At 36.5% G+C, this 17,278-nt stretch overlaps 1 protein-coding gene across 2 annotated transcripts in view; it reads left to right on the forward strand.

Moving 5' to 3' along the window:
- The window catches only part of LOC114658728 (A disintegrin and metalloproteinase with thrombospondin motifs 20-like), a 403,005-nt gene that overhangs the window by 75,302 nt on the left and 310,425 nt on the right, over positions 1–17,278 (forward strand). For both annotated transcript variants that reach the window (XM_028810774.2, XM_051919511.1), the window contains exon 3: positions 3,549–3,714. In XM_028810774.2, coding sequence (XP_028666607.2) covers positions 3,549–3,714 — 166 coding nt within the window. The remainder of the gene's footprint in view (positions 1–3,548; positions 3,715–17,278) is intronic.

Consider the following 17,278-nt stretch of genomic DNA (forward strand, 5'->3'; position numbering starts at 1 on the left):
TTATTGAACTGGTAATACTGAACGTTCAGAGATAAAGTCCAGCAATTGTAAAGATGTATGAACTTCTGTTGCTTATATGGAAAACTTGTCCTTTTAGTTCTGAAAGCATGCCTGAGCTGAAAACAAGTGACTTGGAGTTAGTCTAAACTGTAAAGTGCATTATGTCATATGTTAAAGTTCAGCGCTATCTGTCTCACATTTATCATACAAACTCTATATATCTTGGGGGGAATCATTCAACAATAGATGAAGCACCATTGAACCACTTAGGAAAATATTGATTTTTGTTTTTGGATTTTATTGATTTTTATTAAAATCACACAACATTCCATACAAGTAAATCAATTTTTGCAAACATAAGATCGAAAACAAATCAACCCCCACCCCTGGAAATATCGATGTATTAATGGATCGGATAACTAATGGTGCATAGCAGCCTCTCTTTTATTAGTGTCTTGAGTGTGTTGGGGATAAAATGAAATAACCCATATTTAACAATGCTGCACATCCTCTCTATGACACACTATTATTGAGCACTTTCAGCCAATAATTATTTATTTATAATAATTTATTTAATTAAATATGTGAAGAATTACTGCTGGGGTCCATTATACCAATAGAGATATGCCTTTATAATGCATCGTTGAATCTGTGATTGCTCTTCGCTTATCTTTAGGAAAGTCAAAATTTTCTTTTTTTATTAATTATTGTGTGTATTTGATGGTATTGTAATTTTTTATAATGTTCACTTGGTGAGCTTCTGTAAAAAGCTATATTTTATCTATCTATCTATCTATCTATCTATCTATCTATCTATCTATCTATCTATCTATCTATCTATCTATCTATCTATCTATCTATCTATCTATCTATCCAATGGCAAAAAGGCAGAATTTAAATTTAGATTACCAAGTTTTAAAATCTTATTTGGGCATCTGATGTATTTACTTTAGGAGCCAGTGTTTTTTGTCAATACAGCTTTTGTCATAGAAAACTGTGCCTGTTCTGTTTTCATTGCCCACAAGGCAAAACCAACACACACTGCCACACTTAGTCATGCCAGGCCAGTTTAGAGTCTTCAGTCAATATTATTAGTATGTATTTTCTCAAAATTGGGGATCACAACATTATACTCAGAGAAAAATCGCTTGAACATGAGAATATTTAAACATTTAAAAAACAATGTTTAATCAGGGGACCCAGTTTATATCTTGGGTTCTGTGAGGGAGAAGTGTAGATGTGCTTTTAATGTACAGGAAAATTCAAAGTGTTGTGCGGCAAGGCAAGGAGGTGCATGTTTATGCAGCACAACAAGGAGTCTGGAGTGAGAATTTTAAAACTTATCCAACACTAGCCCCATCAAAATTTGTTTTATTGTTGACAGATCAAAATGTATTACTTCATACCACTTACTGTTTTGAAACTCTGTTTTCCAGCTTTGCCCAGGCATTATTTTTAAACTTTGCTGTAGATTCGAGTGGCAAAAAATAATGATATTTAGGTTAAATACAAATGGTGACTCCTGTGATCCCAGTTTGTTATGAGATTTGAGTCAGCTTTGGATTTACAACAACTTTCTCAGACCCTTAGCTGCTCACTCCATTGCCAACCAACTTATACAGCTTCATTTTTCAATAGAGGAACAGTGCTGGGAAGGTGGTGATGGTGATGTAATGGTGAGAGATTACTCTTGCAAGCCTTGCTTGCAATGGACTTTGGAGATAATATGATGTCATCCAAGGTGTCTTATAGCCATAACAAAAATAGTGAGGGAAATGCTTGACCAAAAAAAAAGTTCAATGTAATGAACTATAGGGCTGGGTGGTATGACCAAAATTCTATATCACGGTATTTTTCAAAATTATACTGGTTTCACAGTATTTGACGGTATTTTTTTCCCCATGAATGAGTGGATGTTAACCACATTTTCCACTGCAATTACTGCAGTAGACTGGCTAAGAATAACCTATTCCACTCTCATGAGAATTGTACATTGTACAAAAATAATTTTAATGTGCACAAAAGTATTAATACAGGTTTGCATGGCTCCATAAAGGGGGTGGCACTAATGAAGAGAAGGAATCACATTGCATGACAGTTGCAGTCAAAATATTGAACCTTTTTATTGAACAAATTTTGCAAACAACTTAAACGATAATTTTGACAACATATTTTTAACCAACCAAAGAGGCATTTAGACTTAGTAAAATATTCAGAGGTGCTTGTCAAAAGTTGTATTGCACTGAACATGTCTTACAAAAGGAATAAAGAGTAAATATTTTTTTAAACCAACTACACTTTCTGTTAATGTTATCAATCTCTGTCCACTGACACGTTAGCTATATGGATTGTAATGGCGCTGGTTATCTCGATCCAACGCTTGCTTTTTTTGTTGTAGGCAGTACCTCTAGCAAATGCGTCTACAAGTAACATCTGACTCGAGTGTCCTCTAGCTTTTTCAGTTTTACCCGAGGACATGGAGGTGCCCATCTTAGTTCCATACATTCATGGTACTCAAAAGCATGTTTGCGGCTGAGGTGGTGCAGCAAATTGCTCGTGTTGCCGCCTCTGTTTTGCAGTAAATAGTTGTTTGGTCCACATCCGATCTTTTAAAACCAAAATCTCCAGACAACAGACAAGGCTCCTTTTTTTGGCAAAAGTTCTTCTGTGTCATCATGTTCAACTTTATCATCTGCTGCAGCTTCAGTTTCAGAATGTTCTCTGTCCATTTTCACCGCTCAATACCTCCACTAACACATGTACTCCGTTGCATGGGTGTTTAGTGGTGCAGCAGTGAAAAGGTCCCCCTTAAACATTTTCACGCAGCGCCACGTTCCGAACGTTGTTTAGGCTATTTCGGTATTGCGGTATAAGAAAAATCCATATCATAACAAAAATAAAAAACGGTTTTCGGTATGAACCGGTATACCTCCCAGCACTAATGGACTGGCATCAAAACCAAATTCTTTGCTTACAATTACACCACCATCTTACCAACTTGGGACACTGTTGTGAGAACACACTGTAAGGTTTCCCTGCCTTTTGGCTTCTGGACAGGTCTCTGACTGTCTTTAAGTGGACCAGCCAAAGCTCAGACTTAAACTCCATAGAATGTTTTGAGAGATGTGAAGAAGGCAGTTTACAGATGCTTTCCATCCAATCTAATGCAGCTTGAAAGGATCTGCAAGGAAGAATGAGATAAACTGTCCAAATTCAGGTGTGCATAGCTTGTAAAGATTCACTCAAGAAGACTTGCTTGTAAAGGGTTCTGAATACTTATATGAATGAGAGATTTCAGCTTTTAATTTTTAATAAATTTGTAAACTTTGTGAACACATGTTTTCACTTTGTCATTATGGGTTTATTGAGTGTAGAAATGTCAAATGTATCAATTTAAAACTAACTGTACAACATCATATACTGTAGTGTGCAGAAACTGAAGGGATGAAAATACTCTTTGAATCCACTCTATTCTCTATGGAGTTATGTATAACTTCTTGAGAAAAACAATGCACTCATGTTCCATACTTTTCTCTTGCTTACTCTAGGTTGGCACTTTTCGAATCCATGACAGTGAATATTTTTTGGAGCCTCTCTTGAAACTGAATGGAGATGAATATGAAGACGAACATAACAAACCTCATCTAATGTACAGGCATGAAAGAAAGAAAGAAAATACATTAGTGCAAAAAGTTGTACCATGCGGATCAATAGGTAAATTTTTTTAGGGTTGAGGGTTGGGTTTACTTTTTTGGATATGAGAAATATTGTTAAATTAATATGGCAATGGATTGTATTGCTGAATTGCACCTTCAATTGTTATTCTTGCACCATATTTGTAATGAAATGGAAACTACTTCTGGCATATCTCAGAACAGGCTTTGTAATAACATATTCTGAGATTAATGCATCATTTTTGTCTTGTACACTTAAAAGGGAATACAGCTGTACATACTGAAATGTTTAATTTTTTTCTTTTCCTGTTAAAAAATTGCATTTTATTAAAAGTTCTGAATCTGTTAAATCATATTTAGTAACACAATTTAAATTCAAAGGTGATGGCAATGAAATCAGTAATTCACACTTAAATGCTTAAAAGCTGTTTTATTTTGTTTTTTCCTAATTCACAATCAATTTTGATTTCCACTTAAAGTTTTTGATGATTCTAGTTTTATTGGCAGCTGAGTTGAATGTTATGAATCGGTATGCCAGTGTTGCAGAAAATGGATTTGAAGGATTTGAATTAAATGATTCCGCTTAATAATTTTCACCCAAACGTGGGAGTGGATGTTCACTCTTAATATAGCAAAATGGTTTTACAAGAAGGAGAAAGATTTTTATTCAGAAGTGTTAGTTTATATTTTGTAAACCCATTGCTAGTCATCTTCAAATGGCTTGTTTTGGAGTACTTTAAAATTGTAACCTTTGCGCTGTTCGTCATGCACTTTCGGTGGTTAATTTTGTCCTTTCTTGCTCCTTACATAATGAATCTATCAGAAGAAGCAGAAAGTGGTAGTTTGCTGGCCATTCTTCAACTTTTAAGGTTGGAAATTTATATGGAATTGGAGTGAAACCAACAACCTGCCACTTGCTCTCAACTGTTCAAACCCTCACCCACATAATTGTGCCCCATGAGTTGAGTGTGACAACTCCCATTAGCAAATTTTTTGCATCTGTGTATTTTTTAGTTAATAATATCACACTGTAACCTGCCTAGTATTCTAGATCTGAAACTTATTTTGTTACCTTTGACAAGAAATATATAGATAGAGAAGTACTTCAGACATTAGCATCAGAAAGGGCCCTTGAGAAGACTATTGAAGGAAGATCTCCAAAGGCAAAGAGCATGCTTTTTCATAATGTGTTGTCTAAAGGTTAGCAAAACAAGAACTTCATAACCTGATGGAAGACATGGGATGCCTCTGGGGTATGACATCTCTGTATCTGTACAGCAGAATTTTTTTTCTGATTGACTTGGGAAACATATGGAAGACTAATTGTTTTCAGTTAATTTTTTGTTTATCTGCGAGTCCCTGGGAGTTAAGCATGCGTTTCTCAGAAGATGTTTGACATTAAAATGGCCCCTGCAGCTGTTCATGGACCAGCTTTATATTTCTGTCACTTTTTGGAGTACTGTGTGTGTTTGGTGTGTAATAAGATGGATAATAATTTTACTGTGGATAATTCTGGCATTCTGTTTTTTTCATTGATGTGTCTATGTGCTTAGAAGTTTTACTGATGTGACATCAGAATAGATGAACCGATATGGGAAAAACACTCTGAGGTTTCTTAGTAATTATAAGCCACTAAGGTGATTTTAAAGTTTAGTTTGGTTTAATTTTTGTTTTAATATTTTCCTTTTGTCAGGTTAAGGATAGAGCACTGTTGATTGTGGTCTCAGTTAAAAGAGTAGTGTCATACCTGTGCATTTTGTCCATTCAGAGTGTAGCCATTCTGAGAGATAATGTTTAATGACCACTGTAACAAAAGAGGCTCAGACGTTCATGGGTAGGGACAGGGTTGAGAGGATCATCAGCTCACTAAGTTTGGGCACAAACGTAACACATGTATCAAGTGCACAAAGAAAAACTGCAATATTAAATTCTGTCATCCAACACCTTAACAAGCATCAGCTTCCCAAAAATGCTGCTTCTTTTGTCTTCTTTCCAGACTGACTGTGTCATCAACCGAGGGAATTAACAGTCTACAAAATTGAAATGCTGGGGAATGAGCCCGGTTGCCCCATTTAACATATACAATGTCCTCAAAATAAACAAGTGATAGGTAGCGCAACAAGGTATAAGGAAACAAAGAGCAGGGAAGCAAAGCAATATTCAGGGAGATTTAATACTCTCTTGAGCATTCAGTATTCAGATGGATGCATCCATGGTGAATGTGAATATCTGTCATAGAATGTAGTATACAGACTAGATTGGGCTCTACATTCCATATAGACATCTGATGGCGTAAAGCAGTGGTCCCCAACCTTTTTGACAGCAAGGACCACTTTATTAGATGCAAATTTTTTTTTTTCCACGGACCGGTCGGGGGGGTTGGTTGGGGGGGGGGCAGTTTTATACACAATTTACATAACATTTCAATTATTATTAAAGTTATTAAGCAGTTCGCATATGTTTGCAATCTGAGATTTTTCTTCTTTTTTTGCATATAACAAAGACATATGCTTTACATTTGCCAGTCCAACAGATTGCACATCACAAACATCAACACTGCAATCTTTTTTTCGTGTCTACTGTTTCTATAGGAGGGTGACAATGAGTTAAATTCCAATGGATGTTTTTCAAATGTTGACAAGCAATAAGCAAAAGGAATCAATGAAAACCACAGACAACAAAAACAGCAAAAAAAAAAAAAAAAAAACAGTACGAGGAAAGTTCGAAGAAAGAGAATTTTTTACAATGTTTCTGTTTGGGGATCGTTGTGCAAACGTGCACAACTGAGCTGCGACTACAGATCTAACTGCTCTGTGGATGATTCATTCAAGAATTTCAAGGTCACTTCGTTGTAATGAAAGCATCTGTTGAATGTACTTCGTAGTAACGTGATTTCTATAGACTCATGTCATATTGGAGGAAACAGTCGGGACCATAAAAATACTTTGTTGTAATAGTCTTTCACCTCGGTCTCTCTCCTCTCTCTGCACCGCTGCAAAGCCCCGCCTGCCAAGCGTTCTGAAAAGTCTGACTGAGTCGCCGTTGCCGGCAGTTCTCTCACAGCCCGGCTGTCAGACGGCTGCGGACCGGTAGTGGGCCGCGGACTGGGGGTTGGGGACCCCTGGCGTAAAGAATACTCAGTGCCTCTTTTTCTTTTGGTTATGTTCTAATTCTTAACACACTTCATGGAATCTGATATTGTCGGATTTCTCTTGTTCCTGGAATAACAAACTTATTTTTCCATAACTTTTACTCATCTAGCAACATAAAGATGAAACTTCTGCTTGGAAGTACACAAATACATCCATCCATTCATTTTCTAAACCCACTTTATGAATCTGGAGCCTATCCTTCGAAGAGTAGGATGGAATGCAGGAGAAACCCCTGGACAGAGCATTTCTTTAGTTGCACATTATAAAGCATTGGCTGTGTGAGTTTGTCTGTCTTTTAAACAGAAACAATATGTGTGGATTTAAATAAGGTTTAGTTTAATGTTTCAGACTTAACTTAAGAGAGATCTTCAGCTTTTATATTTTGTACATTTTCCTCTTTTACTCATCTGACAGCCACTTTTGATGGCAAAATGAATCTTCAATATGAGTTTAGTCTTGCTGAAGCCAGATGTTTAATATATACATCTGGAGACAACCATCAGTGAATTTTCATTAAAACAGAGTGGTAACAATTAGACAGCTCACTGAGTTTCACATATATAAACCAATCTAATGCTTTATGTTGGCGGTGCTCAGAGTAAGAGCAGTGATTTTGAACTGCAAAGATCAGAGGCACTAGTTAACCTGAGAGCAAGCTTCTGTTTACGATGAAACATCTACAATCAAAATCTCCTAAAAAAAACCCCTATTAAACGTGTTAAAAATGGGTGTCGCATGTGCAGAGAGCACATTTTATGTTTTATAAATAAACAAACTTTTAAAAATAAACATAATCTGATTCAAGGGAAAAATCTTTCTGTAGCATCAGAGCATACATTGGCATTTGAAGACGTAAGTGGATGAGTGGTAAATGTGAATGATGTGTTGTAGTAGGGACTGTGCGTGCTCTCTGTTATTCTGTGTTATGAATAAGTGTAGTAGTTGAAGAGCTTTAAAGAACTGGAAGATATAGTCATGAATATATAAACTGCAAAATATGCATTTGAAGTAAACGGTGTGTCACATTTGATCAAAGGAGAGCTGATAACTCTCAGTTGGGTTCTTCTTTCAAAAATTGTAAATTTAAGAAATTTGAACTACAGTTCGTCACAGACCCTCCACAACCATTAACTAACCATAGACCATAAAACGCCGCACAACAAAATTTTTGCTTCTTGAACACTGTTGGGTGTTTCTTATAGATTTTTGGATGCTGATCACGAATATCACATCAAAATTTACTCATCACGTACTGTTTCAGAGAAATCTTCAGTTTTGTCATGATTTTTTCTTATATTTGTATCCAAACATTTTTGCTCCCGTAAGTGACTTATCAACAACGGTTTGTGCAGCCTGGGCATGTTCAGGTGTGGAATCAGGCAAGGTTGGAAGCTGTTCTGTGGAAGTTGATATCCTGGGCAGGTCTGAACGAGCTTGACGTTGTCTCAGCATGCTATAAAGATGGCTTGCATACACTGATCCTGCTCATTTGGTTGATATAGATAGCCAGTGTGTATGCATAGTATCAGTATAGTAAAGTATTGTATCTGTAGCAATATAACAGTAAGTAAGCTTGATGCTATAGACGTTTTGGTGTTGGGCGATAAGTCTCGTCAATGTTGTAACAGCCGCGATATATTCTGTTATATCTGTGGCGAATATATACGTGCGCCTCAGAGACGTTGGATGACTGCTCTTGTGAAGAAAGCTTATCTGTATTTCGGCTGCAAAATTGGTGATCAAGTCAAGGAATGGACGCCTCACATTTGCTGTGCGACATGTGCTGTCAGTCTGAGAGCCTGGCTCAGAGCAACTCGAAAGACGATGCCGTTTGCTGTTCTGATGATATGGTGAGAACAGAAAGACCATGAAAGACCATGTGATGGACTGTTACTTCTGTTTGACTAATGTGTCTGGTTTCTCTGCCAAAAACAAGAAGTCAATTGAATATCCTAATCAGCCTTCAGCAATGAGACCCGTGCCACATGACGACAGTCTTCCAATTCCGAAACCACCAGAGGACTGGACCTTAGACAAACCAGATGAAGAAACTGCAATGCATGGTACTGACTGTAACATTGACCCAGATTTTGAACTGTGCTCATCAGGCGATCCACATCTGATAACACAGTCCGAATTAAACGATTTGGTTAGAGATTTGGGTCTGTCAAAAGCAAAAGCCGAGCTGCTGGGTTTGAGACTGCAGGAATGGTGTTTGCTGTCACTAGGTACGAAAATTTCTGTATTTCGTGGCCGACATCATGATGTAACCAAATTTTTTGTACAATTCGAAATTCTCTGTTTCTTTTGTGACACTGAAGGATTGTTCTCAGCCTTGGGTTGTGATCACAACCCGGAAGAGTGGCATCTTTTCATTGATTCGTCAATGTTAAGCCTGAAAGCTGTTCTGCTACACAATGGCAACGTTTATCCTTCGGTACCTGTTGGTTATGCAGCACACATGAAAGAAACGTATGAGAATATGGAACTGTTGCTGAAGCACGTCCAGTAGAGCAGGTACAACTGGAATATCTGTGGAGATCTTAAAGTCGTTGCTCTGTTACTAGGACTGCAGGTCGGCTAAAGTACTGCTGTTTCATCTGTGAATGGGACAGCCGTGCCAAAGAGTCACACTATTCTTGACAGAACTGGCCACTCCGTAAAAAGTTAGTTCAAGGACAGAAAAATGTGACACATGAATCGCTTGTCGACCTGGCAAAGATATTTTTGCCTCCTCTTCACATAAAACTGGGACTCATGAAGAATTTTGTGAAAGCACTGAACAAGGAAGGCAAAGGTTTTCGTTATTTAAGACAGATATGTTCCCTAGAATAACTGATGCCAAGAGCAAAGAGGGCATTTTTGTTGGTCCCCAGATCAGACACGTTATGAGTGACAAGCGGTTTGAAGATCTGTTAGTTCGGCCGGAAAAAATTGCCTGGAAAGCCTTCAAAGATGTTGTTGACAATTTCCTGGGCAATTACAGAGCTCCAAACTACATTCAGCTGGTAGACAAACTTCTCAAAGCATATAAGACAATGAAGTGCAACATGTCACTCAAAATTCATTTCCTCCACTCACACTTGGACTTCTTCCCCACAAGTCTCGGTGCTGTCAGTGACGAACATGGTGAAAGGTTTCACCAGGACATTGCTACGATGGAGAAATGATACCAGGGCAACTGGAATCCGTCAATGCTTGCTGACTACTGTTGGAAACTGCAATGTGATGCACCAGACATTGAATACAAAAGAAAATCAAGAGCAAAACACTTTTAATTCTGTTGAATTTATTAGCTTATACAAAACATAAACGTGACTAAATACGTTATTGTTAGTAAACATATAAATGTCTATTTCTCAGAGTCCCTACGTAATGCAGTAAAACCAAAACTATATTTGTGCATACCCAGTAGGTACCTGTCACAATCAGCAAAAACTTTTCAGGAAGCAAGACTTTTCAAAAAAATTGTTGTGCAGTGTAATTGATCCTACATTTGAATTCAGACATTTGCAGTCACTTATTGTGGATTCTTTAAAACTCACTTTATAACCCCTCCACAGTTTTTATACTAACAAACTATAAATTTGGCATATTGTTTAAGCAGGGCCAAAGGATTTTTTTCCAACAATGTTCACAAATTATTTCAATTTGTATTGACTATTTCACGATTCCAATGGGTCAGAAGTTTGCATACACCTTGTTAATATTTAGTAGTGTTGTTGCCTTTAAATTGTTTAACTTGAGCCAAACATTTTAGGTAGAGTTTCACAAGCTTCTTACAATAAGGTGATGGAATTTTTGCCCATTCTTTCAGACAGAACTGGTGTAACTGGGGACAGGTTTGTAGGCCTCCTTGCTCACACACGCTTTTTCAGTTCTGCCCACAAATCTTCAATCATATTGTGGTCTGGGCTTTGTGCTGGTCACTCCAGTACCTTGATCTTGTTGTCCTTAAGCCATTTTGCCACAATTTTGGAGGTATGCTTTGGGCCATTGTCCATTTGGAAGACCCCTTTGTGACTGAGCTTCAGCTTTCTCACTGAGCTCTTGAGATGGTGTTGCAGTATATCTACATAATTTTCCTTCCTCATGATGCCATCTGTTTTGTGAAGTGCACCAGTCCCTCCTGCAGCAAAGCACCCCCACAACATGAAGCTCCCACCCCCATGCTTAAAAGTTGGGATGGTGTTCTTTGGCTTGTGTGCCTCACCCTTTTTCCTCCAAACATAATGATAGTCGTTATGGCCAAACAGTTTGATCTTGGATTCATCCAACCAGATGACTTTGTCTCCATGTCCCAGTGCAAACTGCAGTCTGGCTTTTTTATGGTGGCTTTGGAGCAGTAGCTTCTTCCTTGCAGAGCAGTCTTTCAGGTTATGTCGATATAGGATTAATTTTACTGTGGATAAAGATATTTGTCTACCTGTTTCGTCCAGCATCTTCACAACATCCTTTGCTGTTGTTCTAGGATTGATTTGCACTTTTCATGCTAAAGTACAGTCTCCTAAGTGAGCGATATGATAGCTGTGTGGTCCCATGGTTTTTATACTTGGCGTATTATTGTTTGTACAGAAAAAAGTGAAACCTTCAGGCTTTTGTAAATTGTTCCCAAGGATGAGCCAGATTAGTAGAATTTTTAGGTCTTGGCTGATTTTTTTAAATTTTCTCATTATGTCAAGGAAAGAGGTAGTGAGTTTGACATACATCCATATGTTGATTCCAGTTAAGCTAATTGGCTATCAGAAGCTAATTGTCTAATTGCCTAAAGGCTTCAATGCTTTAACTTTCAAATCAATTAACTAAGTCATCAAATGCACCCAAATGTTACACCATGTGTACATTTTCCGACTTGTATTATCCTTGGTTGTTACTGGGATTTGTGTTTCCTTTCATAACACATTTCACAAAAGGATGTTGCCTTTTTTAGAGAGCAATAAAATGAACTGCATAGACACTGAAAAACTATTAAGCTGGGAGAATGTGTGTCTGACATTCTTCCTTGATAAATAGACAGTATGCTTTAAAATCAAATAATCAACAACCACAGCACATTATTGTCATCTATTTGTTCATATTTGCTCAGTTTGTATACAATTTATATCAAAACTATATAAAATATTTGCTCTGTGTGAGAGTTACTTTTCTTATGATGCACCCACTGTGCTTTTGAGCTATTCATATTACTGTTCACTTTAGCTTGGTTTCCAACTTGACTAGTTGCTTTAATGACATTACAAATCATTTTTTTTTAAATGAATCCCTAGGTACAGTGCTAATGGAGCAGAGATTTAAATTAATACTACTACTACACAATGTCCCGTTTAGGAAAAATTGGTGTTGGGCTTTTTTTTACTCTTAATTTTTCATTAGCTACCTGATTAGGTAAAAAAGTGCAGAAAGAATATAGAAATCTTCAAAGACCTACAGCTGTTTGTGGCTTTAACTGCAATTAGTCTAATACCAATCCATTTTCAAATCCCATGTTCAAACAGATGCCAGGAACCAACATTGGGTGAGATGCAATTTTATTACAAGCCATGCTTATTTACACACACTTTCACTCATAAAGTTGATATTTTGAGTCAGTAATCTAATATTCACTTCTTTGAGAAATACAGTATAAGGAAACTACTGTACAGTTCCTTGAAAAAAAAAACATCAAGACATTTGGAGAACTCAAAACTCTTTGTAAAGTGACCAAACCTGAAATGAAACTTTTGAGGTATGAGACAGTAGCAGCAACTACTGTTTTCATTGTACCCCCAATCTAGAAATCTACTGTATGGCTTATTTTTTGTGAAAACAATAAAGCTTTTTCTAAGCTGTTTAACTCTTCTTTTATTTGAAAGAATCTTCTAAAATCAGGTTTGGCCAACAAAATACAAATGTCATTTTCTTTAGCATAGTGTAATTTGTTTTTTTAACGAAGTTGCAGGTAATTTACACAGCAAAATTCCCAGTGGCAAAGTAACACTTGAATGTACATATACACGCTTTAAATGCTAACTTCATACAGGGGGTTTTGCTGTGTTCAGATTAGTAATGATTTTCCACATCTGTATCAGCTCAAGCAAAATTAAACACCTTCTTGAAAGTAAATTGTCTTAAAAAGCGTTAAATTCTGTTGTGATATGTTTTAGAGGATAAATATTCGTACAGACTGCTTTCTTTAAATGGACTACAAAGAATTGAGTTTCTCCACCACAAATGCAATTGTTTCACAGTTTTCTTGTTTGACTTTTCAGCATCATGGGCAAGTATCCAGCCTACCTACATTTATTAGTATGAAAGGTAAAATAAAAAAATCATTTCAAGTAGGGATATATCAATACCATTTTTCTCAGACCAAGAAAGACTACTTGCTACTACTTATTTTTTAGTACTCATCAATGTTGATACCAAAACATCAAATATAAGACTCATAACTTGGAATAAATCATTCAAAATTGAACAAATAACTCAAACTAAGGTGCATTCAATAAAATAGATTGTACAGTTTTTAAATGGCTCTGATTTCACAGAAGTAAAATCTAAAATCACACACACACACATAGTCAGTATATGTAAACAAAACCAACATTGTTTCAGGTCTTTCAACATTGGATGGGATGTAATAGTACAACAAAGAGTTCACAGAAATTTGTTTAAACATAACAAGAACATTTCTCTTACCGTTATGCCATTTTTTAAGATAGCTAGCTTAGTGGCATAAAGGTATATGGGTCAAAAGTCATTGAAGGACACCTGCCACTGGATAGGTTTAGTACACTTTTAGGAAGGTAAGTGGCAGATTTCCTTTGATGAACAGCATCATCTCTGTGTGTTCAGCTATAAGCTTGTTTCTGGTTTCATTACCAATATGTGACAGTACACTAAATAATCTTTCACTCCCTACACTACAGAAACATATTTCCTTGACATCTGAGACAAAGTGGGGAACTGCACGTTGTTAACTGACCAGTACTTAAGTGGTTTGTCTGAACGAGAAACTGTGGTCTCTCCAAGTTATATTTCCAGCTGTATGACAGCAGCTACTGGAACTGCTTGAAGAACGTGTTGTTTCAACAGGTCTGAACATTTTGTTGGAGTCTCTTAAGTGGCTGGTTGAGATAAACCTGAATATCCTCTAATCGTGTGTAGGCAGAATGCTAAAAAATGACCAACTGTTTTACACTTGACTGTCATAGCATTTACAACACTTCACTGTACAAAAATGCCCTCTGCCACTACCAGATGGAGCGTATGAAAAACACTGGAAAGGCTTAGGACCCCAGCATCATCAATGCTATTTATCACATTTTTAGCACTGTCTTGGACTACAATATGCTCACAACTTTTTGGAATGGCCCAAGTGCACTTGCTATTGCTTGGCCTGTATGGAAGCCCCAAAACTGCTTTGCATGCAGCATAGCCCGCTGCAGACTAAAGTTCTCATCTATCCAGTGTGGAGTTAAGATGATAATAGACACTGGACAGAAACTGATTCCCCAAATGTCACTAGTAACAATGTTATGTCATCAATAAGTTGCCAACATGCTTTTTTTTTTTTTTTTGCAAAATTATGCATCCTTGTTAAGACAACCTGCACTGAAAAAAGTATAACATTGACGTTGTTCATTCAATGTAAATTTTCTCTTTCAAGCAACTTAAGATTAGTCATTTAGTGTTGCAGCTTGAAATATTTGGTTTCAGATCTCAATCAAAGTAGAAAAATGTGTTTGTACCAAATTAAGTTATGGTGGAGGGAATAAATGTAAAAATCCTTTTTCAGTTAACTTAATATTTTAGGTTGTTCATGTGCTGTGTTTGAGGGGCCGTTTGTATATTCTTTCGGTCGAACTTTCCAGTTTGATGGCTTTCCAACTGCCAAAAAAGAGAACAACTTAAAAAATAGATTTACTTCAGTAAAAATACAAGTGAATTGCATCTCAACTTAAAAATTGTGGGATCAATAAGCTAAAAAGAATTATATTGGTTCAGACTGAAAATATTAAGTGTGAATCATCACATTTTTTTTTTCAGTGTGTATGATGTGGGCATAACTTGGAATGTTAGACTGGGGTTCTAATACATTCAGGAGGCTTCGAATTCCCATGCTATCAACTAATTAGAGGTTGATCGTCAGGAACAATGTACAGATCAAGAGCTTCTGTTTTCTGCCCACGGTTTATTGTTTGATATTTTTTCTGCTTACTAGAGACTGGCACAGTGATGCATGTTGTTGTATGTCCAAAAAGGCATTTTTGCAATGCTTATTCTGATATTTACCTTTGAGATGTTTCATTAGCTTACTTGTGTTGTATGAAGTTGTTTTTGTACCTCCTCTTGATATTTTAGCAAAGCATAGTTTTCAGTCTGCTAGGCTTTGGTTTCACCAATCCATAGACATTTTATGTTCTCAGTTTTTTGCTCCTTAATTTTCACATGATCACGTGTGCATGTTGATAGTATCACTTATAGGCACTGTTGCATTTTTACAAGTATGAGTGTGAGTACATGAGCACTATACCGGACCCAAACCCGATACCAGTATCGGTATTGTTGCATCCCTAATTTCACACATACAGTAGAGTCTGCATTTTCTACAATATTGCTTTTGCCCCTTATTTCAATAACTACACATGCTTAAGTCTTAAAACTAAAGATGCTACATGTATTTCTAAGCTGACACATAATTGTTTACCTGAATTTTTTTTTGGATTACTTGTAAAACAGTATCATTTTTTTAAACTAATAATACATTGGATATTAAGTGTTTGATCTGAATAGAATGTTTGCTTGTTGTGAACATTACTTTGCATTATCAACAGTAGGCTCATTAAAGGTCCTGTATTTTATAGAAGCACACTAATTATACTACTGTGATAAAATACAAATCATTACAGTATGCATAAAAAGGAATAGTTCATTTTATTTTATAAGCACATGTGTGTGACAATTAGTATTTCCTACAAGTAATAGTATTATGGAAATCACCAAGGCCCTCAACTTTTTAGTATTATGTATTAAGTTTCTTTACACCAAAGATCCACAATACCTTCTTCCACTGTATGGATTAAAATTGTTACAAAACTTTGCTGAAGCTATGAAATACAATCAATATTTTTATGTTACAGTTGTTTTCATTTACCTTTATGCCTCTATAATTAGCAAAAATGAACTACAGGTATAATATTGGATGGTTTTTAACAGTCATGTCTCTTATACTTCTCAAGTGCCTCTTGAAAAAGTGAAAATAAGTATGAAGTCACTGCCTTCCTCAACACTTTTCTCTCAAAATGTTTGGTGGAGGAGGAAACTTAATTCATGTAGTTACACAGTGTAAAGTAATTCTTGCTTGTAAAGTTAGTGTCACCTCTGTTGTATTACGTTTTCAGTGTTGAGGTAGTGAAAATTAGGGGGAAGGGGATATATAAATAAAGAATTAATTTACTTTGTTCAATATGCACAAGTTTGGCTGTACTGATAATATGTAAGTAACCAAAAATGTAATTTTTACAGCTCTGTGTCAGGTGGAATGCAGGAATGTACTGTGGATATGGAACCAGTCCATCACAGGGTTCACTCACATACACTGAAACTAGTTCAGTCATACAAATAACCCACTATATACATTTCCAGGATGTGGGTGGACAACCAAATTACCATAGTCATCACATAGACTGTAACAGGACATGGGTTTTGAATCCTGGATGTGAGAGGCAGAAGAGAGGCACATTTGGGTGGGCAGAAGAGTGGACTGCTTTACGGATCTGTGTGCCCTGATTTATGCTCTGGTCAAAGTCTGTCTATAGTTATTATTTTCCTGTGGACCTGTTTTTTGTATTGTTGTTTTTGCTTCTTCCTACAACGTAAAGACGTACAGGTTAGGTTGACTGGTGACACTGAGTTTGCCTACTGTGAATGTGTACTGGTACGCTTCAATAAGTGGCCATACCAGTCAATTACAAGGCATATCAGCAAATTAACGCAGGCAATCTGACTAGTGTGACTAGTATGAGGAAGGAGTAGCGTGTCACAGAAATTGTCTTATGATTGGTAGGGGCCTGCAAAAAGCATGTTCAGAAACTGAATAGATTCATTAATCGTAAACTTTCCTATAATGTTCAAATAAATATTGTAAGAATAAAAATGTGGTGAAGATTATTCTTTCAATAAAAAGTTTAGATAAGCAGCACTTCTGATGAGCAGTCAAAGTTGTTTTAGTAAACTGTGTTTTTTAAGTTTTTTATGTATTCTTTACTTAGATGCACACTGACGGAGACCTTCTCTATCTGCTTTACACCCACACACACACACTTATATAATCAAATATTTAATCAAATAGGCACAGCAGCAGTTGACATAATGTCCAATGCTGGTTTGCAGTGTTCTCTGCATGAGCTGCCCCAGTGAATGTAGTAGTGAAGAGAAGATTTTATATTCTTTATTTATGCTTTTCCCACCTTG

The sequence above is a fragment of the Erpetoichthys calabaricus genome, chromosome 1 (genome assembly GCF_900747795.2).
Source record: "Erpetoichthys calabaricus chromosome 1, fErpCal1.3, whole genome shotgun sequence".
Lineage (NCBI taxonomy): Eukaryota > Metazoa > Chordata > Cladistia > Polypteriformes > Polypteridae > Erpetoichthys > Erpetoichthys calabaricus.